General features: G+C 39.0%; 1 protein-coding gene across 1 annotated transcript in view; it reads left to right on the top strand.

Annotated features, from left to right (window-relative positions):
• The first annotated feature begins 4980 nt into the window (after nucleotides 1-4980).
• Nucleotides 4981-18659, top strand: part of ROS1 (ROS proto-oncogene 1, receptor tyrosine kinase) — a 106899-nt gene continuing 93220 nt past the window's right edge. The window contains 3 exon segments of the mRNA XM_032484769.1: nucleotides 4981-5216; nucleotides 12001-12045; nucleotides 14066-14125. Of these exon segments, the coding sequence (XP_032340660.1) occupies nucleotides 5094-5216; nucleotides 12001-12045; nucleotides 14066-14125 (228 nt within the window). The 5' untranslated portion in view covers nucleotides 4981-5093.

Here is an 18659-nt window from a genome sequence, read left to right as displayed (position 1 = left end):
TCACTCAGTTTAATGATTACAATTATAATCACATATTTCCTAAAATGTGTGACTTCCCTCCAAGATAAAAGTCCTGGAACTTGGTTCTCACGGGTCAAACTTGCTGCCTCCTTCACCTGTTTCCCTTTCCCATGGTTTCCCTGCCTCAACGAGCTGTATTAGCACTTTCCTTGCTCTGTTCGTCTATTTCATGCTTGGAGTAGGGTTTGAAACAGCAGTAATTCTCACCTAAGCAGGGGGTGCTGGTGGTGTGTGAGTGACAGTCTGCAAGGTCACTGGTGACGCTATGTGATGGGGGTTCCTTGGCTTCAGTGCCTCAGGGGATGGAGAATCTGCATTAAGAACAAAGGTTATGTCTTTTTATATCTTCCATGTCTCTACTTAACTTTTGGACATATGAAATACAGTTAAAATAATCTTTTTTTTGGATCTGTCTTTTTTTAAATTGAAGTATAGTCAGTTTACAATGTTGTATCAATTTCCGGTGTACAGCATAATATTTCAGTCATACATATACATACACATGTCCCTTTTCATATTCTTTTTCATTATAGGTTACAAGATATTGAGTAAAGTTCCCTGTGCTATACAGTAGAAATGTGTTGTTTATCTAATTTATATAAAGTAGTTAGTATATGCAAATCTTGAACTCCTAATTTATCCCTTCCCACCCCTGTAATAACTTTTAATGTCATTCACTTCTAATTCTATCATCTGTGTCATATATGTATATAAACACAGGTTGGGGACACTCTGGAGGGAGAGGAATCGTAAAACACTGTTGTAGATTCTGGGTCCTCTGACCCAGAGGCTGGGAGAAGAGGGCCTGATTTTGCATTTGAAAACCTCTTAACTTTCTTAAAAAAGCAGTTTTAATTTCAGGGCTAGCTTTAGGTAAAATGTTTCAGTGGTCATCCAGTATCTCTGGAAATATCTTCCATGAAAACAATGCCTTTTAGTCTCAATTAGATTGAAAAGGCTCAAAAAGTGCAAATACTTGGGAGAGTTAACACATAAAGAGCAAAACTTTTGTCAGGAGATAAAAAGGCACTGGGTGCCTGGAGAGAGTAGTGGTGGGTTGTCCTAATCTCTGGACAGCAGGGCCAGGACAAACCATAAGGGCTCAAATGCAAGGATTTGCCTTGGAGACCAGAGGATCTGACTGGAGAAAGTTCAGCCAGCAGCCAGTTCATGGAAATCAGGTATCTAGGAACAGATTGAGAAAATACAAATTTGGAGTTGTCTAGTAGAAGTTTACAGAACCGCAGACTCTGGCAGAAACTCAATAAATGGAAGGGAGTCAACAAAGTTAAAGGGAGAAATCCAGCAAAGTGGACTGGGTGCAGGCTTCATTTATGGAACGAGGGCACCTGAAATTCTGGCCAATGGTAGGACTGAAAACCCAACCTAGGGGCACTAGTGAGTCAGTTTGAGAGAGGAAGGAAGAGGGCAGGGCACAGCCATTCAAGGAATGACTAATTAACACCAAGATGGTGGAAAATTCAACTCCCAACAGACCTTGACGTCCAAGATGGCGGGAGATTTGACTTCCAGTAGACCTTGAGCTTTACTATACACTGTTTGGAATACATTAATACGGTAAATGGCACTCCCACAGGCGCCGTGACAATTCCGAGGCTAACCATAGAAGGTCAAAAAGTGGGCAATGGCCCAATTCCTGGAATGCCAGCCCCTTCCCCAAAGGTAGCTAGAATAATCCTCCCACTTGTTAGCATATGAAGTTACGGAGCCCATAAAAATTAACAACACCCCCACACCTCATGGCCGCTCTCCCTTCTGAGTAGGACGGACTGCACTCTGCCTATGGATTGTGTATCTCTCTGAATAAACCTACTTTTATTCAGCGATGGCTCGCTCTTGAATTTTTTCCTGTGTGAGGCCAGGACCCACACTTGGCAGGGCATGTCCCAGGGATTCAACCAAGACTTGGGACACAGCCATCCTCTCGTCCCACAGTTTTTTCTTGTATCAAGTTCTCCAGTAAGAAGTTGGGGGCCATGGGCGCCAGGGGTCTGGGGAGCAGACAGGGAAGATGCTGTGAAACACACGTGAAGGAACCTCTAGGGACAATGATGAAAGTAATGCCCTCGGATTGTGATGTCTGTTCTTGTAGACAATGTGAACTAAAGAGGAATCAAGAAACAGGTTTTCTTTCTTTCTCTCTTCCTTAAAAAAAAATCACTCAGAGAAAAATACTTTGTTATATTTCTATCCATTTAAAAAATGTACGCAGTTGAGACCAGGCTCAGAACACTAAGTAGCTTTAGATACTTCTTTCTACCTAATATTACAGCATTAATTCCTTCAAGCTATTAAAAACTCCTCATGAGGCAGATTTTTAATAACTGTTAAGTAACTCACACAAAGAAAGAGCAGCCACTTAAAAACCAGCCTCCTAGAACTTTGTGATTCTGAAAAAGTTCCAGACTTGGAAGCAGCAGGGAAAAATGCTCTAAGCAAACACAACAACAATAACAATAATAAAGCCCCTGAGCACTTAGAGGAAATGAATATTTGAGAAGAGCCAAAAAACCCCAAATTATGCCTTTATGTGGTGATTTTTATCTTTTGTGGTATTGAGCAAAAGGCATGGGATGATTGACTCCATTTCCTTCTTCAAGCCTCAGGGAAGGAAGGCATGCAGAGAACAAAACAGTCAAATCACCCACTTTTGCATTTCAACCACTGAGGTCCCAGGCTCACAGAGAATTTAAATCTGATAATAAGGCCAGCAAAAATAAATTGCAGACCAGACACTGAACTTTATTTGTGTTTGTAGCTTCCATTGCTCTAGGCTGGGACTTTGGCTTTTGAAACTCAAAAGCTAATTATATCCTATTGTCCTTCTTTGCATTCTGTAGCATCACCCTTTCCCTGTGGCACAAGGATGAGGGGCACAGGTTTGAGGAACTTACAAGGAACTTAATTGTACTTAATGCAATTACAGTTAATATATGGTGCTAACTGAAGTCTGAAATATATTGTTTGTGGACTGGAACTATTTAACTAAATTGTGATAACTGGAATTTCTGCATTTCAGAACCATCCAAACAATGACTGCCTATAGGGTAGAAGATTTTATTTTCCAAAGGTGGTGCAACAATCTCTCCCATTCTACATGTTCTTCTAGGACCTTGCCATTCTCACATCAAAAGGTAGGGTCTAATTCCCCTCTCTTTGAGTCTGGGAGGTTTTTTGCTTCTCTGGTAATCAATAAAATGCAGCAAAAGTAGCTGCATAACTTCTAAAGCTGAATCATAGAAGACAATACAGCTTAACAGCAGAACACTTTCACCAAAGCGCTAAGCCACCATGTAAGCAGTCCAGTTGCCTGGAGACCATTATGCTGTGAAGAAGTCCAAGCAAGTCCATTTGGAGAAATCACCTGGAGAAGGTGTGTGAATTGGTTGATCCAGTATTATATTTTTGGACTTTTAAATTGTTTCAAATCTTTTGCTAACATAAGTAATTCTGCAATAAATATCTTTGAACACACTCCATTTTTCACAAGTGCAAATCTATGTGCCTGTTAAATTCCAAAACCCAGAGTAAGTATATATCTTGATATTGGAAGGAGACTTCTTTTTCACATCCACTGGAGAGTTAGAGCAAATGAGAGTACATAATGTCCTTAGATTTTCAAGGAAGGATTCGTGGTCCATTTTGTCAGTGAAATAAAAGTTACAAATATTATCTGAGCTAATAAGGCAGAAGGCACTGGTGGCACGGTGAAGAGGATAAATTTTGTTGGGATGAAAAAAATCCCTGAGCAAGGTAGTTAATTCTCTGATTTAAAAGTGTTTTTGTACAAAGATGGCCATATTCCTCTGACCAAGAAATTGGACAGTTGCATATTCTTTAATCTACACTCTCTGAAGTGCAGAAAATGAACAAACAGCAGGTGGACAGTGGGGAATTTTTTTTTAAGACAACAAATTTTAGGGGTCAGTTCTGGAGTCAGTATCATACTTCTTTATGTTGTTTTCACCGGTTTTGTCCACATTTACTAAAAGATGTTCAGCTTAAAACAAATCCTCATGCATATGCTACTCACAATGGGAACTTCATGCCATTAAGAGATGGTTAAGTTACATTAGTATAATTAAGAAGACAAAAAAGTTGATTTGACACTTTGGATTGTCCTAAGAAAGAACACCAACACAAACGTAGCTGGCCTTAAAGAGTTAACCCTCAGCAATCTAAAAAAGTAGTGATCCAGAATTACTCACTTTGTACCTTGCAGATTTCAAATTCTTTGTTTTAGACTTAAACTTTATCTTGATGCTAGGCTAATTGAAATTTGTACAATATTTCCTTCCCATGACAGCTATATGCACCCATATCTTAGGTCTCTATGGTGGCTGGTTTCAGCTCTCTGTCTCAGTAGACCTGATAACGCAGTGCTTTAGTTAATGTGTAGTGAAGTTCTGAAAGTGCTCTAACAAACTTCCTTGTCTTTCTCTAACCCTCAGAGTATTTGTCTATTAATTAAATTGCAGCTTTGTTTGCTTTTTAATTTTAAAATATGTATCTTGTTTCAGAGGGTTCTGTTTTCCCTCGCTGCTCCATCATTTAATTTAGGCGCTTCCATTTTTTCGATAATTCTTTATTAGAATAGTGTTACTGTTTGCTAAACAGATGGTCAAACCCAATTTCCCAATAGCTGGACAAACCTCAAAGAAGTGAAGCAGTGGATGATCCACTAAAGCGTCCCCGTCAGACAGTGCATGTGTCTCACGCTTGCTGAAATGCAACTTGCGTTTTCTCATGTGTTTACTTTCCATGTGAAGCGCTCTCCTAAGACCTAACCTTTACGCAGCAGGTGACTTTCTTTATGGGAGTAAAAGGAAGCTATATTATGAAATAGCTATTATGAGAATGATACAAGCTTTCTAGCATTCAAAGATCTAAACATTATTTTTAAAAGGCAAGGATATTCCAACATGACAAAACAAAACCAAAAAAATCCACCAGTCACTGTTACAACTGAAGTGATGAAACCCAAAGAATTCAATAGCGAAATGGAGAAAATGAGAAGAAAGGACATCTAAAAATCCGCCATTGATGAAGTGATGAAGAACATTTTCCGGCTTATTCTGAAACTTGTCAATTTTGTGACTCTTGGCTGCGTATGGATTTCTGTGGTACAGTGCACAGTTTTAAACAGCTGCCTAAAGTCATGTGTAACTAACCTGGTAAGTTTTACCGATCTAATATTTGTCTTTGTAGGAACCTGAACGTGTAGAATTCAGCTTGTTATGAAAGATTGAATTATTTTCTCTTCATGAGAAATTTTCTCATGAGAAGTGGTAGCGAGGCAAGAAAGATTCTTTCTCCAAAATAAATTAGAAACATTAGTAATTACAGAAGGTAGGGCAGGGCTGCTTTATTTCTTTAAGTTACCTGTTCATAGATTTTTTGGGGGGGGGCTTGGGGGAATGGGATTTGGGTAAAGGAGGCTAAAATGAAATCAGTTTTGTACACCTTCAAAAATGTCAGTTAAACCTCATATATTACAAAATCATTTATATTTGTCCTGAAGCATGAAATAGGTTTGGCCACGGGGCAATACTTTCTAATTGCAGACAGCAGCAATGTTTGTATTGTCGATGGAAGATTGTCTTGGGAGGTGGGCAATAAGAGAAGCAGATATAGATGCCATGTAGAACATTTTATCTTATTATTATATATTTTACATGATATATTTATATAATAATATTATTAAAAGAAAGCATTGTTTGTAAATTCCTTTCTTCCTACTGTGCATTTGTAATTCTTTTGGTGAGTTTTTTTGGTATGGAAATTTACAGTTTTCTTCTCACTTCTGGGTGTCATCTTTCCTATATATATTGTTTCATATCTTTTCAGTTCTTGTGACTTAATTGTGCTTAAAACAGTCACTAGATCAACTTTAAAAACCAAATGCATTCGAGCCAGGGAAAGACACACTCTTCTTACCTAAAGACAAAGGAAATAGCACGATAACTGTCATGTGACAACTCTTATAGTTGTATTTTTTAAAATAATAAAAGTACCAATTATTATGCTAAAGTATTGGAGATTGAAGTCTGTGGTAGAATAAAAAAGAAATGTATTCATGTTACACTTTTGGTTTAATTTAATTTATAGTTAAAACACTACTTGGGCTTGCTATGGTTAGTAGCACGTTTTAAAAAAGTTTAGTATTTTAAAAAATTTAGCATTTTATATAAATCTTTGCTGAAAATGTCATTGTCATTAAAGAAGAATTGCATGCTTTATATTTTTACAGTTATAACTCAAACTTAAAAATATAAGAATGGGACTATTAAATTTTTTTTACTAAAAAATTGATCAATTTTCTGATTATAACAAGAATAAATATTCATTGTAAAATATTTATAAGATAGAGAAGAAATAGAAATAAAGGGAAAAATCCTATAATTCCACCATTATTAACCTATAATTGTATTTTCTTTCAGTGTTTTTTCCTCAAATATGTATATAATTTTCACACCATTGTACACTGAGGTTTTTCATTGAAAATTACTTTGTGGGTTTCCCACTATATCCTGAAGTTTTTTTTTATGGAAACAGGATCTTTAATGTATTTTGAATATTCCATCAAATGAATGAACCACGGTAATTTGTTAATTTCCTATTATCAAAACTCATGTTGGCAGCTTCCATGAATGTAGTCTCCATTTTATTTTATTTTTTAGCTAAGTTTAGTTTTATCTTATTTTTTTGTGTGGGCTCCTTGATTTCAGGGTTTGGCAGAAGAAGTAGACAGTCTGTTCCTTTGTAGAATTGCCTTCCGTTCGCCACCTACAGAGAAAGGCACAGCTGATGTGGTGGCGGCTGCAGAAGACACGGTCTGCCAATTTGACTGGTGCCTGTAATAAGTGATCTCCATCTGGGCCTCCCACACCAAGGCCGGAGGGACAAAAGCTAGGTAGAAGAACAATGAACGGAGCCATGGATCGGGGGAAGACGTGAAAAGTGCTCAAGTGTATTATATACTGTTTGAGATTTTTTTTTTCCCTGTGCTATCCTTTTAGCCTGGACATTAGCTGTGAAGGTCACCTTTGATTTCACTGGGTGGGTCCTGATACTGAGGCATCTTTGCCTTTTAAAAAGAAGCAGAAAATTCTTGTAGAAAGGAACGTTAGAATTGCTGCCCCCACATGCACAAATCCTAGTTCTGTGCTTGGGCATGGGTTTCCCATTAGTGGATGGATCTGTCTGTATTAGTTCAGTGTATTAACTGACCTGATATTTTAAAGTTACATATGTCACGTGCTGCACAGACAAAAACGGATTAATGTTCTTCAGAACACTAGTATTGTGAGATCCTTTGTGAAAAAGAAACAAAAGAGATTCCTGGTCAGATAATTTATGGAAACGCTTTGTTGTACCTTTTTGTTGTAGAGCTACACGGCCCAATCGCATAATAATGGCTCTGTTTAATCACAAATTTTCTGATCTTTTTTTTTTTTTTTGAGTAACAAATCCCAAGAGCCGAGGAGCTAGTGTTGAGAAGTGTTCTTTTAGAAGTATCAACTCAATTTGATAAAAGACTATTAGAAACAATAGAATTCAGAAAGTTGACCTGTTAAAAACGTGTATAAACATCAATACCTTTCTTATATACCAATATATAACTTTACAACAAGCTAGTGGAACAAAACCATAATCCAAAAATTCCATAAAATAGCCACAATTTGTACTGGTGTAGGAATAGACTAGCCAGTAAAAGAGAATACAGTCCAGAAATAATACCACATACATAAGAGAGTGTGGAATATGATAAAGATGATAATTCAAACCAAAGTGGGGCTGTGCATTTAGAAAACAAAATAACTCCTTCCTTTAGTAGGTGAATGAATCAGTAAACTGTGGCAATTCAGATAATGGGATATTATTCAAAGCTAAAGAGAAATGAGCTATCAAGCCATGAAAGACATGGAGGAAACTTAAATGCATATTACTAAGTGAAATAAGCCAATCTGAAAATGCTACGTACAATATGATTCCAACTATATGACATTCAGAAGGCAGAACTATGGAAACAATGAAAAGATTAGTGGTTGAGAGGGATGGGTTGGGCTAGGGCGGGGGAGATGAGTAGGCAGAATGCAGAGAATTGTTAGAGCAGTGAAAATACTCTGTGTGATATTATGATGATGGATGGATGTCACACAAATGGATATATGTATATACAATTGTGTAATACATTTGTCCAAACACCAGGTGTGCACCCTAAGGTAAACTATGGATCTGGGTGATTATGATTATGTCCATGTAGGTTCATTCTTACTAAACAATGTACCACTCTGCTGAGGGATGCTGATAATGGAGGAGGCTATGCATGTGTGGGAGCAGGGGCCATATGGGACATCTCTGTACCTTAATCTCAATTTGTCATAAACTTAAAGCTGCTCTAAAAAAAATAAAAATAAAGTACTTTTTTCTTTAAAAAAAGTTAAAAAAAATTCAATTCCTACATCACTACCAGATTCAAATAAATTCCAGGAGGTATTAAAATCAAAAGGTATGATTTAAATGTAAACAGACAAATAACAAAAACAAAGCATAAGCCTTACCCCATAATAATACTAGAATAAATTAAAGGTGAATATTTCTATAATATTGGAGTAGAAATGCCTAAGGAACCTGCTTCAAAAATCCAGAAACACTAACAGAAATTATGAATAAATTCTACTGCTTAGAAACAAACTACATGACAATAAGCAGAATATAATAAAAAAAAGCCAAAGAATGGAAAAAATTTTTACATATGATAAGCATAATTTTCCCAACTCTTCTATATATACAGAGAGAGAGGAGCATTTAACATAAGTGTAGAACATGCAGACCTACTTCAAAAAGAAGAAATGTAAATGGCTAAAAAGCACGTGATGATAGATGTTTAACCTCACAGCAACCACGGAATTGCACAGCAAAAATGAATTATCGATTTTTCTTTTGTCTGATTGGAAAAGACAAAAACATTTAATAGTTGGCAAAGTTTGGATAAGCTGGCACTTTCATGTAGTGTTGGTTACGATGTAAGTTGGCAGATTTCTAGAACGTAATGAGTTAATAAATATCAAAATTAAAAGTGAAAATATACCTTTAACCCTGAACACCAAGAAATTTATCTGAGGAGATTATTGCATAACTAATTAGCAATGTGTCTGCAAAAGGCTGGTTATAGAAAATTTGTATGTAGTATTAATAACAGATTTCTAAGTGCCTGGCACTGTACTATAATAAGAAGTACATTATTTAACTGAATCCTCACAGAACTTTATGCACTAAATATTATCCTACTTATGTCTCTGATGAGAATACTAAATTTAAACAGCGCAGGTCTCTTTTAAACTATCATATCAGGAGCAATATCGTATGTGGGGTTAAAACGTGGATCATTCTGCTCTGTTTCATTGTTAGGCTAGGAAGTAAAGAAGGAAATTAGTTCCGGCTCAGGTGGGCAAGATAGAAAAGTCTGTGCCAAGAAGTAGGCGTTACACTGAGGATTTAAGATCCGGAGCTGGGACTGTGTCTTTTACACAGATAGTTGGAGCGGGTGGATCTAAGGTAAAGGGGTGAGGATCCTAGCTCCAAAGTGAGGAATTTGGTGCAGATTACTGGAGGCATCTGTGCTTTGGTTAAGAGCGCAGGCTCTGGAAGCAACTAGCCCTCCACTCCCTTCAAATCCTAACTCTCGGGCAATTTACTAAGCCTCCCTGTGTCTCAGAGGCACAATGGAGTTAACAACAGTGCCCACCCAATGGGGCTGCTGAGATGTTGAATGAGATTTATAATAAAACTCCATGAGTGCCTGCAACATAGGAATCACTCCCTAATGTTGGCTCTGATAATGAGGAGGAGGGGGATGAGGAGTGAGCAGAGATTAGGGGAGAGTGGTGACAAAATCTGCTTCATCAGAACCCCACAGACCTGACTCAGGAGGCTACCTTGCCCAAGACCACTTGATGGGCACTCCATTCAGCCTGTTCAATTTAATTTTGAGAGCTGCCAAAGGCAGGACCCAATACTGTTACAGCGTGACTTTACGGTCATCAAGAAACATCACTGTTATTTTATTGATTAAACACAACCCAGCATCGACCTCTCTGCTTTATGAGCTAACATAAATTTTTGAAGAGATAGGAAAAAATCCAATGGCAAATTCACTATCTTACACTTGATTGTGTATGGTTGTGTTTCGATCACATAAAGGGGAATGAAAAGCTTCATTTTGAACAAAATTATGAAAACAAAGAACTGTGAAGCACATGGTTGCATAATTAATCTAAAAGATACAGTTCTTGCTCTTTACTTATTATCTAAAAACAAAAACATATTAACCATCCTTCTGCTTTCCCTGCAAATATAAGTGGTTAGGGAATGGAGATTAGAGGGATGTTTACTCACACATCAAATGAGAGGGAATAAGCCACTTGCCACTTGGTTCCTGTGTCTGGGTACTCCTCAGGTAAACTCCCACAATTCTAGTCCACTAGTTGATGCTCTCAGGGGACAGGACTTCTGGAGTGACCCTCAGTAGTAAGCCACCTTGAATTCATGGATGTATTCCTTCCACATGTATTTACCGAATACCTATTGTCCTTTAGACACGGTTGTAGATGCTGGAGAGAGTAGAGGGCAAAATGGATGGTGCTTCCATGGAAGGGAGAGAGAGGGCTGCATGAGCTCAGTGATGGCTGCCTCCGCTCGTCCCTCCAAAAGCATGGGCTGCTCAAAGGGCCACAGGAGATTTGTGACCACCTCGCAAGCCCCTTTGCATTTTCTGTTGTCTCTCTTGGAACATATCTTGCTTGTAGCACTGGGTCAGCCACGGACAAATGTCATGCTCCTTGCTGAATTAATCACCTCTCCAATTTAGTGGTTCAAATTCAGTAACTTTTAAGGGGAGGTTCTGGTCAGTACCAATTAGAGTTACTAAAAAGATTCACCTAATTTTCCTCTGCCTGTAATTCTAAGTCAATGAGTGAGGCAGGTCGACCATTAGGTCACATCCATGTAAGGCTGTTCAGGTACATCACTGATGAACAAGGGCCCAGTGCTGCCGTCCCTTGTAAGCTCTTCTCTTCATGAAGGACTCTACTCAAATAATGACCAGGAAGAGGATGGAAAATTTATAGATTTCTTCCCCCTCCTTAGTTTCCATGCTTTTATTTTCATCTAGCACAAAGAAGTTCTTAAAATCTGTGGAAATGTGAGAAATGAAGAGAGTACTCTGGTGTTTTACTATATGCAAAATTTATATTTTTCCTCTGTGCTGAATAAGAGTGCTTTTAAAAAAGAAAAATTCAAACATAATTCATCTCTAATCCAAGAGTCCTTGATTAATTGACTAATGTCACACATTTATTTGATACTGTGTGAGAACCTCTCCATTGTTGCTAACCACTCGTTATGGCCATGCCTCCACTTCCACCTCTATCATTTCTGCAGAATTCTTAAGCATTACGTCTTACATGGGCACAGCTCGTTTCACTGCACTGTGCACATATTGCAGGTTTTTTTTTTTTTAACAAATTGAAGATTTGTGGCAACCTTATGTTGTCTGATGATGGTTAGCATTTTTTAAGAATAAAGTATTTTAAATTAAGGTATGTACATTGTTTTTATTTTTTAAACCCAGTACTATTGCATGCGTAATAGACTACACAATAGTGTAAACATAAATTTACTATGCACTGGGAAACCAACAAGTTGGTGTGATTCTTTCTATTGAGGTGATCTGGAACCAAACTCGTGATGTCTCCGAGGTATGCCTGTTAATTTGCATTGGTCTTTTGTCTGATTTTGTGACTGATTCGATGACTTTAAAACATCTGGTTCCTCACTTTACAGTTAGAAAACACTGAGGAGGCAACACTGCTCCAGGAAGCTTTTTTGAAAAGGGTGTGGGAGTCACAGGGAACACAGGATTGATAGGCGTGTGCATTCCCTCCTTCATTTCAGGGCAGACAGCTTGACGTCGGCACACCGTACAATCTGAGCGAACCGGTGAGTAATGGCTTCCACTGTCTGGGACTTCACGGTGTTTGCACTGATAAAAAGGGTCAATGGTCAGGTTTGATTACCTAAGAATAATTCCCCAGTAAAAGCTCATTTCTTGTCCCCGATGGAGGAAGCTGGATGGAAAATAGTGAGAAATCCGAATGACAGTGGATTCAAACACAAAATCAGGGACAGTGTGTTGAAGTGAAAAGAGCACAGGACCGAGCCACAACCAGGATTTTGATTCTACACAGCTGTGTGGCTTTGGGCAAATCGCTTAAAATTTCTGAGACATTATGGTTTTATTACTTTTCTGCACCTGTATCCATTTACTCAACAAGTGTTTAGTGACTCAGAGTATAAGTATAAACCAGGCACTGTGCTGGGTGATAGACACTTATGCATGAGTAAAATAGGGTCTCTATTTTAAAGGACTCTCAATCTTGCAGGAGAGACATATACATAAAACCATGGCCAGACAGCATCGTAAGAGTCAGAACAGTGATGTGTGTGAGGGGCAAAGAGAATACGCAAGAGGAAAAGCACCTTGCTTGCCTGTGTGGCCTTTGAACTAAAACTAGAAAGATGTAAGAGTTTTCTAGAAGGACTAGAGAGGAAATGTACACCACTCAGTGGGAACCCTTTATGCCAAGACACAGAGTTTGAGGCAGGCTAACTTGTGCAGGAAACTAGGAGTATTTCAGCTTGCTTAGAAGACAGGGTGTGTGTGTGGAGGATGGGAGGTGGAAGACGAGGTTGGTGGGGCCAGATCGTGGAGAGCTCTGGGTATATACCATGGTGGTAATTTGGTTTTCAGTTACACATAGAGTTTTAGGTAAGAGAAGGGTATGATTCCATTTTGTTTTGAAAAGATCACTCCAAATGTGGAACCAAGAGAGGTCCCTCATGAGGCTGCTGGCCAGCAGTGGCAGGCACAGAAAAGCAAGGGCAGTGAGTGAGCGAGGAACCCAGATGGAGACCAGGTAATGAGGAAGTGAGTCAACAGGACCTGATGATGGATGAATTGTCCCTGGCAGAGTGAGTGGGATAATGGAAAGGGAAGCCCCCTTCTTCCTGGCTTGGGCAGCTCTGGAGATTGAAACACATTAATAGGAAACACAGGAGCAAGAGCAAGTTAGAGGGTAGAAAGTAAGGAATTTGATGGTTCCTATGCTGAATCTAAGGTGCCTGTAGGGACTTAAATGGAGATGTTTCACAAGCAATTGGAAATCTGGGTCTGCAGCTCAGGAGGGAGTCTCAGCTGAAGTTCTAATTTGTGAGGTATTGACACCTCAGATGGTTGAAGCTGAGGTGGTGAATGAGCTCACTCTGGGAGAATTTAAAGAGAGAGAAGAGAAAAGGTTGAGGTTAGGACACAAACACAAAAGAGGTGGGGAGAGGGGAAAAGAGACGGCAAAGCAGAAGGAACAGAGATAAAGGAGAAGGGGATCCAGGTGTCATCGTGGCCTGTGGATGGAACAGCCAGCACAATCACAGGCACAGACCTACCAGGTAAGGGGAGGAGGAGCCAGTCCAGTCTGCCCAATATGAGCCCAGGGCAGCTCTGGGAGAAGGTTTCCAGGGCAGCTATGGGCTGAAAGTTAGCTAGTGGGCAGCCAGCTTCCCAAACTGTCCACCCATTTAGGTTTTGATGTGCTGCTTTCTGGTTGTGTCCCCAGCTTTGAGTTTTGCATGTTGGGTGAGGACACTCATGGACCTGTATGATCTGCCTGATGCCATGCTGTCCTGGACTTTATCTTCTGCCAAAACCTAGTGGACCATGTGTCCCTGAAGGTCAGGTGCTCCCTGGGGTCTAGGCCTACCTGCCCCAGGCTGGACTCCACTCGGCAACCCTGCTCCCTGCAGTGAGCCACACCACGCCCTACTCTGTAGAGACGACTACTCTGCTTAGAATCCCATAGGCCCTGATCTTTTGGAGGCCAAAGTTTCTTTGGTAGAGTTCTATTCAGAAAACACTTTCAGGTGACAAGAAAAAGTCACTATTGTCTCTTACTGTCTCTTGTAGTGCATCCAAGGATGTCATTTTTGGAACTCCGCAGATCAGGAAAACTGTGCTTTAAAGTGTGTAAGTACTAATTATGTTTCTGTTTTGATACTAATGTTTCCATCAAGAGAAACGTTTTCCAAGAGGTTTCCGATTTGAGTTTCCATTGGCTTTCAATGAGTCTGCTGGACTCTAAAGCAAAAGTACGATTGCCTGAGTAATACATAATAATGGAAAAAATAAGATCAACATTATTAATGCAACTGGAGACCAAGGGAAGTTAATGTGAGCCATGGAACCCAGGGATGCCCAACTGCTCCAAATTATAAAGGCCTTTTAGCAGAATATGAGGTATTTGTTAAATTTCCTAGTCCTGCACTTCTCAAATTTTACTATGCAAATAACTGGGAACTTGTTAAAATGCAGATTCTGATTCAGTAGGTTTGGGGCTGGACTTGAGAGTCTACACTTGTAACAAGCTCCCAGGTGATGTATTCCTGGTGGTCTGCAGACCACACTTTGGATAGCAGGGTCCTAGGTCATGTTCAGAGTTCTGCAGGGAACATGGTAGCAATCTAATCCAGAGGTCAAACACCTAGGTTTATTACACTTTGTGTGGAAAATCCATGCCCCAATATTTTTTCATTTTTAATTTATCCTGGCTTTGCCACTTAGTGTATGACTTCATTAAGGTGCTTCACCTTTACTTTCCTCATTAATAAATTAGGATAATAATCGAATCTCCCTCCTAAGGGTAGTGCCTGATAGTCTATAATTATTCCAGTCTCATGGATAAGAATTTTATAGTTTAAAAGTGGGTTGCTTTGTTCAGGTTGTTTAGGTCAGAGGTTAAGTCAGTTAGCATCATGGTCACCTTGGGTAATATCATTTTCCATTAATGACTCAAATAATAGCACTGAGATTTAAATAAGGACATTAACATCTCCTTAAATATACTCCTCATAGCTTTTCTTGTGTAGCGTGTCCTCACTGACTTCCATTATGGGAGTCGCTTATGCCCACGCTCCTGTCTGTGACTGTGCGCTCCATACTGGAGATTACCAAGAGATGGAGCAGGAGCTGTCTGGATTTGTGAAATATTATATGGTCCAAAAAAACCTCTACCTCTCCTTGCTAGCACGCTGTGTGAATGGCACTTTAAATCATTATCTGTCTAATTATGTGTTTAGTATCTTTTGCAACACAAAACATATGTCTATCAGGGCAGGACCGTGAGGGCAGATGCTCTCTGCCTTGTTCACACCACACCCCTCGCACTGAACACAGCGAGGGGCACGTAGCAGGCGCTCAGGCAGCCCGTGCCAAGTGAATGGCTGGGAAGAACCATTTGTCCCCAGAAATAGTCCAGGAAGCAGAGTGGATGCTAGAGTGGTCAGTCTGGGCAGAGGAACCTGGTGGCCTTTCCTAGCCAGAGCGATGGGTGGTTTTCATTTTGGGCTCTGTCAGTCCAGGCCCCGGCCACCAGCCCTTCATTCTCTCACCTGGTTCGTCACAGATAACCTCTTAGTTGACTGGGACTTTCTAACAGACATCATGTGCCCCTGTTTTTCCAATGATGCAGACAACATAATGTACAGTAGCCTTCTTGAATGGAAAGGCCATCTCTGGGCTCCCTTGCTTTTGATTGTTTTTTATTGATTATTTTGTCAATGGTGGGGCAAGAAATTAATTTGGAAGAAATGCCTAGCTAAGTGTCATGAAAATCATTTACAACTTTAAAGATTTTAAATAGTTTTACTTTCCTCTTTTGTCTATGCAGAATGATACCTATGCTGCTGTTAGTGAGGTGAGTGGTGATCGCTTACAACAAAGGTGTCATCAAACCCCATTTCTCTCTTGTCCTGTTAAAATAAAAATGAAGAAAACTGAGTCATTCTCAGTGCACCTGAAACATTCTTCCTGGGAGTGCTCTAACTGGTGTAAGAATGACTGCCTAATTCCATGTCTGACACCTTGCTGTGTTTTCTATCTCTGTGTGCATGTATACAATGCATATGTAAATGTGTACAGATGTACGTACACAGACACATTACACACATACACATATATTACTCTAATCTGGTTTGAAAGGTCTGACTTCCTGAAATCTGGGTGGGAGAGGCGTCAGGAGGAGAGGAAAAGGAACATAGAGCAGTGCCCTTCTCTCTGCTGATTTCATTTCTTTCCCATACAGCCTTCGTGCTGTCATTAAACACAATGCATTAAAAGAGAGCCCTTTAGTTGCAATGTTCTTCCTTATTCAATAAACTCCTTTGACAACATTTTGAAACAGAACTTTAAAAAATTTCAACTAATTAATTTTCCTCCTGCTATGGTAATAAAGGATCTCCCGGGGACTCTGGCGGCCCAGGTCTCTCCTCGTTCCCCCGCCGGCCCTCCCCTGCAGAGCCCTCCCCTGCACTTGGCGTTCTCCTTCCTGGGAATTTTGATCTTTTCTACTCAGTCTTCCTGAACTAAACTTCCCTGTCCTGGATCCCACATCCTTCAGAATTTGTTTTAGATTATTTGACAATAAGCATTTATGATGAAACTACATTCTTTCTCAGTTTGAAATCTATGCCGTCTTCTATTTAATATATCCTTGAAACCAGAGAACAGAACTATCCTATCTTGCTGGAGGAAGAATTCCAGATTGTCACTCATTAGTAAAATAGAAAAATTCCCTTTGAATAGAAAATGAAAATTTTAAAAAGCTAAATTGGAATATTTTCTCAATAGTCTTTGGTGACTTTTCCTTGCAGGTAGAAGGTGATGGGGTTGGCTAAGAAGAGATAAAACAGACTGGAAAATTTGCCCTGTATGTAAATAGACAATTAAAGCGCTTTCCGATTGAGATTAGAAAGAAAAAAAATAAAACTGCCTGAGAACCCTTTTATGTGATTAAAACAAAAGTAGTTCAGACTCTGTGAATTCTTAAATTCAACTTCCTTTAGATTGTCTCCAGGCAACTTGAGTTTGAGAAACACTGAGTAACTTCATTTGAAATCTAATTCTAATGTTTGGAGATTGGAGAGACAGAGGGAGGGAGAGAGAGAGAGAGAAAAGGAAAACCAAATCAATAACTTTGCCTTCACTTGTGATAACATTTAAACTCCTTAGAGCACAAACTTCTAGTTGTAAGATTAACAGGTTCCAGGGATCTGATGTACAGTATGGTGGTTATAGCTAGTAACACTGTATTATATACTTGAATGTTGCTAAAAGAGTCAATCTTAAATGTTCTCATCATAAAAAAGAAATGGTAATTACATGATGGGATGAAGGTGTTAGCTAATGCTATGGTGGTAATCATCTATCTTAATAAAGCTGGAAAAAAATACAAGCTTCACCAATGTAAACAAAACAAAAAGATTTAACCCCCTAGATAGATCAGAATTGTATTATCTACTTTCCCCTGAAAAAGTGCAGGAAAAATAGGCCCACAGTTCCCCCAATAGTCAGGACTAGCTGTATTTCCAAACAAACATCTCCTTTCTTCTTCCTCAGTTTTCTTTCTTGAAAAAAAAAAATCCTATGTTAATGATAATTTTGCTGCCATTTGGCATATTTACTCTCTGCAGTTAATTAATATGTTGAATGTATTTCACTGAAACCTGAGAAGAAGATGTGAAAAGTATACTAAACCCTTACGTGACATAATCCTGAGTCCAAACTGAGGTATTTAAATTAATCCTTAAACAAGCAAACCTGGGCTCATCAGGCTCCACTTCCTCTGAGTGCACAGATCAAACATGGGGCAGCTAAGTATTTGCAAATTACAGCCCTTCTCTACTTAGATGTTAGGGCAAATGCACTGTGTCAGGGTCTCCACTATTATCATGAGAAACAACAGCATGTTGTCCTGGGTATTGTAACTATAAACTGAATGAGAGCAGAAGATTGATCATGATTATGTTGTAGTTTTACGACGTGTGCCTTTTCCCTAAGTATTCCCCCCCCATAACTATTGTTAACGCCTCTGTTAAAAGTTGCAGGAAATTTGTGTCTCAGTCATCAAAATGTTTACTCAGTTAACCATCATTAGGTTTTTGCAGACCTTAAAATTTAACACTGGTACTGAGACCTCCATTGAAATGTTCACTAAAGCTTATAGTTCATTTTCAAGGAAGGCATGAATATAAGAAATAAATAGGCATAATTTTAGGCTAGAGTTTTCGGTTATTAACTCACTAAACTTTTGACTAAGGTGGAAAACATAATTGCATAGTTGAGCTCAGTATTTTGTCAAACCAGGGGGTGTCACACATTAGAAGGTCATGAAATCAATTTTGTGAATAGAGAGTCACAATAAACAAAATGAAATAGAACATGTAAGCTTGCATCACAGGTACGAAATTTCCTTTGTGGTTGAAAACATTCTAAAATTGGATTGTAGTGATGCTTGTACAATTGTACAATTTGACTACACTAAATACCACTGAACTATGTGCTTTAAATGGGTGGATTTCATGGTTTGAAAAATATATTTCAATAAAACTGTTTAAAAAGGGAAAAAGGGTACTGTTTCAAGAATGTGTTTTTCCTCCAACATGTATGTGTGTACTAAGTTGTTTGGAAGTATCTTGGAATTTGGGACACGGTCAAAAAAGTTTGA

This window comes from Camelus ferus, chromosome 8, assembly GCF_009834535.1.
Source record: "Camelus ferus isolate YT-003-E chromosome 8, BCGSAC_Cfer_1.0, whole genome shotgun sequence".
NCBI classification, from domain to species: Eukaryota; Metazoa; Chordata; class Mammalia; order Artiodactyla; family Camelidae; genus Camelus; species Camelus ferus.
Note: the sequence above shows the minus strand (reverse complement) of the source record. Positions and strands in the feature narration are given on the sequence as shown.